The following is a 9,604-nucleotide window of genomic DNA, read 5'->3' as shown; positions in this document are numbered from 1 at the left end:
CATTGTTCAGGCATTACAGAACTTTCATGGTCATAAATAAAAAATACGAACTGCAGTTTAATTTCTTTGTTTGTTCTTAAATTGACGTAGAATGGAGCAAAGACTCCTGGGATTGGGAAATGCGTTTATCCAATAAACAGATGGAGGTCAAGTCTATTTTCGAAAAAATGTAGGGGGATATATGAGTGGCCCCACGTCGAATGGTATAACCCAAGATACGTCAGACAGAAAGCGCGCATATTCGACGGTACCGCCTTGTCATTGGTTTACCCAGGTGCCATTGCAACACCATTGCTACCTCTCATTGGCTGAATCTTTGAGAACGTTGTAGACTCAATCAATATAAGTCGCGGGGAGACGAAGCTCTGTTCGTTTGTATATTTTATTTACGTGACCATATTTTTGGTTTATGTTTAAAAAAAAGAATCAAAGAACCAGTTCTTCTTGTTTTGGGGAACCAGTTCTTGTCGTTCACGTTCGGGATTCGTTCGTTGTAACGAATCGGTCGCGACCGACACATCCCTAGTAGGTAAAGGGGATATATAAATAATATGGATGGCATATTTTATTTTATATTTTATATTCTATAAGGAATGTGTGATTGTAGATATATACACATCAACTCTTGTTTTAAACAACATTGCAGGTCCACTCAAACATCGCTGACCTCAAATGGTGAAAGGCAGAATCACAAGACACAGGAATTCAGCTTGCACCATTTCTTCCAATCAGAAAGAAGAACAGCTGTAAGATAACGATAAGATGTTTAGGGTTGACACTCTCATCATCGTCATCGCTCTCTGTTACAGGTTGAAGATATTAGTGAAGATAGTTGAAGTTGAAGATCGTTTTTTTCTTCAGGGACCCATCCTTAGTGGTGGTCACATGGTCGTAGTGCAAAGGATGATAGGATGTGTTGTTAGCTCCGTGGGCGTAGAGATGAGAAACACCTTTTGGTGGACGCTTGTTTGATGTCCGCTAGGAGGGTGGGACGACATCAAGCAAACAGGAAATGACATAGCGCAAACAGGAAATGACAGGCCGCGATCAGACCTTGTAGTAGATGTGGGTGGGGCTTTGGGGAGGGACTTCTTGCACGATGTAGACGGGGGCGCCGTAGTCCCCGCTGACGCGCTGGTAGTGACGGCAGAGGGCTCCCTCGGACCCCCGGAGAGGAAACACCAGCTGGGCCTGGGGGTCCAGGTCCTCACTGCTGGTGCTGTCTCGCTTGCCCAAGCGTTGGAGGGGGAGGGCCGAGGGCGGAGGGGGGTTTAGCCTGTCCTCAGAGCGCCGGGGACGTCTCCTCCTCCAGACACAGGCCACCAGGACCCCCACGGAGAAGACGAGGACCAAGCCCCCTGATACCACCCCCAGCAACAGACCCCGGTCCAGCCCTACATCAACCCAGAGCATAATATATCATAACTAATATAGTATAGATAGACAAACAAACACATCTATACTATAATAATACATGAAAAACAGACAGATGCTATTAAGAAAACCCCCTGGCCAGAGCTCTCGGACACAAGTACGCTCCAAAAAGGCTTCTGGTCGTTTCCGAGGTGAAGTTTAGTTTTGTTTTGCCGCATTAATAGGAGAGAATGAAAGAAAGAGTTTCAATCGCTTCTCATCAGATTCACCTGTGTTGCCTGCCTATGAATACGGTTTTAAATTTAAAGCATAATTTCAGGGGTTTCATTTTATATCACAACCATTGACTAAAAATGTAATAGAGAGACTAGTTCTGTCCTTCAGTTGGTTGCAATCTGCAACCTCAACGCTAGGAGCCAGTTAATCCTACAAAATGCACCATTCAAGGAATAATACTCTCAAAGTAGATTTAGATACATTTTGGGATAAAACATTTGTGTCCCATGTTTAACATGATGTTAAAGCTGTACTTTGACATCAAAAGCATTTCATTCACATTGAGGTCGATAATTAAGTTGATTAATTAAATTGATCAACTTGAAACGGTTGAATAACTTTATAAATGGCGTTATAACTTTATTCAACCAGGTCTCTACGTACCCTCTTCCTCTTTTTCGGCCGTTCCTGTGGTTTCCTTGTTGTTGGCGTTGTGCTCTTTAGGGGGGAACCTGGTGGGGGATTCCTGAGGAACAGAAGGAGGATCCGAAGGACCTGGAACACCAGAACAATAGTCAAACCTAGACTCACATCCTGTTCTGGTCTTCAGACCCTCTGACTTCCTGTCCTAAGATACATGTCATTAGGATAAGGTAGTGGTTGAACAGCACAGATACATGTCATTAGGATAAGGTAGTGGTTGAACAGCACAGATACATGTCATTAGGATTAGGTAGTGGTTGAACAGCACAGATACATGTCATTAGGATTAGGTAGTGGTTGAACAGCACAGATACATGTCATTAGGATTAGGTAGTGGTTGAACAGCACAGATACATGTCATTAAGGGGCAGGGAGGGGTTAGACAGCACAGAGACGGAGTAGGTAGGGGATAGACAGTACATAGACAGGTAATTAAGGCACAGGTAGGGGTTAGACAGTACGGAGACAGGTCATTAAGGAGCTGGTAGGGGTAAGATAGTAGGGAGACAGGCCATTAATGAGCAGGTAGGGGTTAGACAGTACAGAGACATGGCATTAGGATAAGGAAGGGGGTTGGACAGTACAGAGACAGGCCAATGAGAAGCATGTAGGTGTTAAGACAATTCAGAGACAGGTCATTAAGGAGCAGGTAGGGGTTGGACAGACAGTACAGAGACCGGTCATTAAGGAGCAGGTAGGGGTTGGACAGTACAGAGACAGGTCATTAAGGACCATGTAGGGGTTGGACAGTACAGAGACCGGTCATTAAGGAGCAGGTAGGGGTTGGACAGTACAGAGACAGGTCATTAAGGAGCAGGTAGGGGTTGGACAGTACAGAGACAGGTCATTAAGGAGCAGGTAGGGGTTAGACAGTACAGAGACAGGTCATTAAGGACCATGTAGGGGTTGGACAGTACAGAGACCGGTCATTAAGGAGCAGGTAGGGGTTGGACAGTACAGAGACAGGTCATTAAGGAGCAGGTAGGGGTTGGACAGTACAGAGACAGGTCATTAAGGAGCAGGTAGGGGTTAGACAGTACAGAGACAGGTCATTAAGGAGCAGTTAGGGGTTAGACAGTACAGAGACAGGTCATTAAGGAGCAGGTAGGGGTTAGACAGTACAGAGACAGGTCATTAAGGAGCAGTTAGGGGTTAGATAGTACAGAGACAGGTCATTAAGGAGCAGGTAGGGGTTGGACAGTACAGAGACCGGTCATTAAGGAGCAGTTAGGGGTTGGACAGTACAGAGACAGGTCATTAAGGAGCAGGTAGGGGTTGAACAGTACAGAGACAGGTCATTAAGGAGCAGGTAGGGGTTAGGGTATCTTGCTAAAAGACTACTAAAACGGCTAATGTTCCTGATTCCTGACCTAGACCAGGGATGGGCAACTGGCGGGCCGCCAGTTGCTCTCTCAGTCAGGCCCGCACATAATTTAAAATAAATAGATAAATAATAATAATAATAATAATAATAATAATAATAATAATAATAATAATAATAATACAATAATAATAATAATTGATCGACTTACAGAAAACTCAGTCAAAAAAGATGAGAAGCAGAGTATCTGTTCATAGAATTCAAAGGCAAACCCATGTGTCTAGTTTGCTTCGAATGATTATGATTCTGGAAGATTTTTTAGGCAGTGGCCATCCCCAAAATGCACCAGAATACAGGAAACCATATCTACGAAATTCAAAAATTTGTAGCTTCTCTCAGCTTACGTTTAGTTGAAGTGTGCAGTCATGTGGCCCTATGATGGTTATGATGAAAAATGTGGCCCTCTTTATCATGAAGGTGCCCATCCCTGACCTAGACTATCCTGTGTAATATGCATAATATGATAAATGTATCCATTATGCCTGGTATACATTTATCCTATTATACATAATATAACATATTGTACATGTTGATAATACCGATAAATATTTGCTCTGACTGGAAGCTAAACACTGCTGTAACGTCCAAACAGATTTATATTAAACTGATGTTCCGCATCTGCCAAATCTGTTAAAATATGGATCAGAGATAATCCTTTTTTTATGAGATTGGAAATATTTGAGCCATGAGAGGAGAGCAGAGCAATATTATTATAGACACAGACACAGACACTGACACAGACACAGACACAGACACAGACACAGACACAGACACTGACACTGACACTGACACTGACACTGACACTGACACTGACACTGACACTGACACAGACACTGACACTGACACTGACACTGACACTGACACAGACACAGACACAGACACTGACACTGACACTGACACTGACACTGACACAGACACTGACACTGACACTGACACTGACACTGACACTGACACAGACACAGACACAGACACAGACACTGACACTGACACTGACACTGACACTGACACTGACACTGACACAGACACAGACACAGACTCAGACACTGACACTGACACTGACACTGACACAGACACAGACACACACACACACACACACACTGGGTCTTACTCTGTCCCACTCGGAGCACCATGCTCATGGATCGGGAGCGACAGACACCCCCAACAGCATTCCCCATCCCCTGCAGAGAACCCGTCGACGTGGCTGCAGTGATAAACAACAACACACAACAATGAAAAACAATATTTAAAACACAGCTCCGACCAGTTTGACCGGAGAGATAAGAGCGAAACGCGGACGCAGAGCAAAACTAATAACTTACTGCTCATTTACCAACGGCTAAACTACTACTACCTAACTAACTGCTAGACTACCACAACTAACTAACTGCTAACGCTGACTGCTAAACTACAAATTCTAAGTGCTAGACAACTGCTAACAAATTGCTAAACTAGTACTATCTACTAAACTACTAATATAAAACTAAATGCAAACCTACTAAAACTGTCTAAATACTAAACCACTAATACTAACCTACTGCTAAAATATTGTAGCAGTTGTCACTGCCACACGCCATAGGTGGCTATGGAGGGCTTCTCTAAATCCAGAACACAGGGTGATGATGGTTAACTTCATTGCACAGTTGAGGGTAAATGATTCCCAGATGTTACATGCTATCTTGTCTGAGATCTCACTGAGTGTGTGTGGTGATGGATGGTTTAACCTGTGTACGCTGATTACTCAATGTGCAACAGGGGTGCCCCCAGCCCCAGAGTCTGGTCTGTCTCGGTCCAGGTGAGGCTGCCGTCATCCACACACAAACCACGACACCAAACTGAGGCTGAGGAGAATCTCTAACCGAGGAATATAAATACTAGACTATCTAAGAGTCACTAGGTGCTGTTTAAGGGAAGATGGCACTATTTTTTCGGCGGAAATGTGCCTTTAGCCAGTCAGCCAGGTCTGTCGAGGTTCAAACGAGTGGAATATGATTCCAACACATCCGACAACCACACAATTATAGACCTTTCAGGAACCAATTAACACAATGGATGATGAATACATAGCAGCACTAAACTCTTTCTGCTGAAGCTTGCTATATGTCATGTCTGCTTGTTTGCAATGTCGTTCTGTCTGCTTGTGTTTGTCTATATATGTATGTTTGCAATGCCGTTCTGTTCTATACATATATTTAACTGCATGTGTTTGTGTATATACGCATGTTTGCAATGTTGCTCTATGTGTAGATTTGTCTGCATGTGTCTGTCAATATCTATGCTTGTAACAATGTTGTATATTTATCATTACTGCTTTTACTGTTTCTAAAAACAGTGTGTAATTAATTTATATATAAACGGCATGTACTATTCTGCTTAGCTTTGGCCAGGGAATACTAATGAAAAATGGTCCCTTCTGGTATTTTTTACCATTTGTATTCATAAATTATTCTCATTCTTAAATAAACTAAATAACTTTGTGTTAATAAACCAAGTGATATGAAAATCACATACAGCCAAATAAACTGTAAACGCACACCCACACAGCAACACCCACACAGCAACACCCACACACACACACACACACACACACACACACACACACACACACACGCATACACAAACACACACACACACACACACACACACACACACACACACACACACACACACACACACACACACACACACACACACACACACACACACACACACATGCCTGCACACACACACACACATGCCTGCACACACACACACACATGCCTGCACACACACATGCCTGCACACACACAGGCTTATTAGGAGCATTTAGGTCAGATAACAATGTGAGCGTCTGAGAGCTGAGACGTCAGATGTGCTGTCAGGTCTCGGTGTGTCCTGGAGCAGAACATCTCCCTCGTCCATTTACTCCCTCTCCCCCTTGCCTCCTCACTCCCTCCCCCCCACGGAGAGAGAGAGGCGCTGTTGGTGCATCAGAGCAGCCATGAGAGACAAGCCTGCCACTCTCTCTTAGTCTCACTGCACAACGCACGCCGCAGCGCACGGCGATACGCTAAGCCACTCTGACTCTCTGGCCGATCACGGAGCGGCAGGAGGTAAAAGCTCTCCCGTTAGATACACGTTGAACACGAGTTCATCACACTACTGTTGACTAGATGCATGTTACCCATTAGTTCACCTCCTAGTTCACTACTCTGCCCTTTTTTACTGTTACTCTAACTACTGTACTAGAACTACTATATTATCTACTCTACTCTTCTATAATTATTGTAGTATCTAATTTGATATGCTATAATTACTGTAATATCAACTCCACTCTACTCTATCTACTGTAGAATCGACTTGACTCTAAGTATGGTAGTCTGTGTCTCTACTCCACCCTACTCTTCTATACTCTACTGTCGCTAACTTACAGCGCACTTACAGGTGATGTAGTACACAGGTGAAGTAGTTACGTTCAAGGCTCAAGACTGCAAACATTTATTACATAGATGCTAGGTAATTAGTTCTAGGTCGTGCCAGTTTAAGAAAGTATACATATATCTGGGTTATCCCAAACAATGTTATAATGGCTCTGCATCACCATGCTCCATTCCAGCGGCACGTTATAATACTTAAAACCGGGCTAGACAGGATAAGAGATGGCAGATTTGATTTTAAGTCTTGTTCTGTGTTTAATATGATGGGTGGTAATGAAGGTTTTGAGCAGTGCTGGAGGTTATACAGTGGCTGTATGCAGCACTGGTATGAGTGCTCTCATTGGAAACACACGGCTAAAAAGGGTGTTTGTACACTGTGCAAAGTTTCAGGGAACTTGCACCTCAGCAGAAGTGGTATTTAAGATAAGAGCATGCAAAAACAAACACACACACACAACCACGACAAAGAAGAAGAATACGCTACTGGAGTTTACTACCAGCCTGCTATTAGTTTTAGGTATTTTAGGAAAAAATATAATAAATAATAAAATAAACACATCTTACAATTTATTCAAAGTGAAATAATCTGTTCAATTGATGAATACAGATTTATGGAACGTGACAAAGGACAAGCAATTAATTTAAGGTGCCACCAAACAACAAAGTAGAATATGCTAGCCCTGAACTGATAGTTTATGTACTACAGGTGATGTAGTTAATTTACAGGTTATGTAAAACATGGATGTGGCTAACTTAGAGGTGATGCAGTACAGGTGATGTCGCTAACTTACAGCCGATATACGACAGATGATGTAGGCCTAGTTAAGTTACAGGTGATGTAATGGATTTGGCTAAGGTGATGCAGTACAGGTGATGTGGCTAACTCACAGGTGATGTGGCTAACTTAGAGGTGATGTGGCTAACTTACAAGTGATGTAGTAGTCTCGTCCCTTCAAGAACTCCAGGCCCCAGAGGTTGGGGCTGTACTCCTGGAACTTGAAGGTGAACTTGACATCCTGCTGTGGTTTGTCACAGGCCAGGAGGGGCGTGTCACTCTGGTCCACTGTGCAGCTCTGGAGCTGAGTGCGGGTCACCAGGTAAACCCGGTAGAACTCCTCCCCCCCAGCCCCACCCCGGCCACCCGCCCGCGGACACACAATGTTCATCTTGTCCCCGATTTGAGGATATAGGACCAGGCCACGACCCGGCTCGAACCTGTGTGTGTGTGTGTGTGTGTGTGTGTGTGTGTGTGTGTGTGTGTGTGTGTGTGTGTGTGTGTGTGTGTGTGTGTGTATATATGTGTGGGTGTGTATATGTGTGTGTGTATATGTGTGTGTGTGTGTGTGTGTGTGTGCGAGAGAGAAAGAGAGAGAGAGAGAGAGAGAGAGAGAGAGAGAGAGAGAGAGAGAGAGAGAGAGAGAGAGAGAGAGAGAGAGAGAGAGAGAGAGAGAGAGAACACATTAAAGTAAATAACTGCCGGTCAAAATATCTGCCGTGTGCGTATATTTACCTCAACCTTTAAACATCAAACATGTCATGTGTCTAAACAACAGAAGAAGCAGAAGTCTACAGAAGGTTTGTTCAGCTGACCAGAGAGCGAGAAATTATTAAATAAACTTACTTGGTGTTTGAGCTGTTCCAGTAGATGGACTCCAGGACCGCCGAACTAATCGGGCAGAACAAGTTGAACAAGATCAAAATTGTGTGAGAGCAAGTGACGGACTCCATCCCATAATAACCCCGAGGAGCGGGGATCAGAAAACAGTGCACACCAAATACTCCGGCGTCCGCATGTTTTCTGACTTCTTATTTACAATGCGCATATTGCACGTTGATAAATCAAACGCCTTCCATCCTGAGGGAGTCCACAGCGTAATTTGGAAGGATTGATTGGTGTGACGCTACGCTCCAAAAGTGTGCGTAAACAACTGTGAGGCGAGACCAGCGCACCATGGGACCGCCCAACTCGGCTCAGGAATTATGGCGGCGATGTTGACTATTTAATTATGCTAAAATAAATGGGCAATTTTTTTGGTTTATTTAGGCCCATCACTTGAGAATGTGTGATTTACATAATTGGCTTAATAGGCCTTAAAGCCTGGAACAGATTTGTTCAAATACAGTTTTGGTAAATACACAGTTATTTTTATTTTCATTCTTTCATTTCTATATATAAAACAGAAAATATGTAGTCGTCTTTACAATTTGTAGGCTTACATTCTCAACACTGAAAGACTGAAGAGATGCCTAAGCGAATAAACCTTTAAAATAGGGTAACCAGACGTCCCTGGCTCGAGCTGTCCCGGGAATGTAGGCTATCCGTTTTTTTATAGGATAAAAAATATATTGAATACATTTTTTAAAGGTAAAGGTTCTAGTTTTCTCATGAATATTAATATTGAGACGGTGCATGTAGCCTATCTGATAAGCTGTGACAAATCTATCTGTCAGGGGTATATCTATCGACTTTACCATAAGCAGGCATGGCTGAATATTAACAATAGATTATCAATACAATATAGAATAATTCCCTGTTCGAGTAGCTTTGTTTTTTTCTTTGGTTGGTTTCCCAAAGCTTAACACACACAACATTAACCCATGTAGGTAACTGCCAAAATATGTATTTTATTTGATAAGATCACCTTTTCTATTTCAGAAACAATAATAAATAAAATAGAATAACATAGAATAACAATAGTTTGTGTTTTATCTATCAACCAAATATTGTTATTCTGCC

At 43.0% G+C, this 9,604-nt stretch overlaps 1 protein-coding gene across 1 annotated transcript; it reads right to left on the bottom strand.

Moving 5' to 3' along the window:
• Nucleotides 1-531: 531 nt before the first annotated feature.
• On the bottom strand, nt 532-8,844 carry LOC132472127 (ephrin-B2a-like). Its single transcript, XM_060071596.1, has 5 exons — nt 8,489-8,844; nt 7,796-8,082; nt 4,563-4,655; nt 2,035-2,145; nt 532-1,394 (listed from the first exon to the last, which is right to left on the bottom strand). The coding sequence occupies exons 1-5, from the start codon at nt 8,593-8,595 to the stop codon at nt 1,048-1,050; spliced, it is 945 nt and encodes a 314-aa protein (XP_059927579.1). The 5' UTR covers nt 8,596-8,844; the 3' UTR covers nt 532-1,047.
• Nucleotides 8,845-9,604: the final 760 nt, after the last annotated feature.

This window comes from Gadus macrocephalus, chromosome 14 (assembly GCF_031168955.1).
Source record: "Gadus macrocephalus chromosome 14, ASM3116895v1".
Taxonomy (NCBI): domain Eukaryota; kingdom Metazoa; phylum Chordata; class Actinopteri; order Gadiformes; family Gadidae; genus Gadus; species Gadus macrocephalus.
Note: the sequence above shows the minus strand (reverse complement) of the source record. Positions and strands in the feature narration are given on the sequence as shown.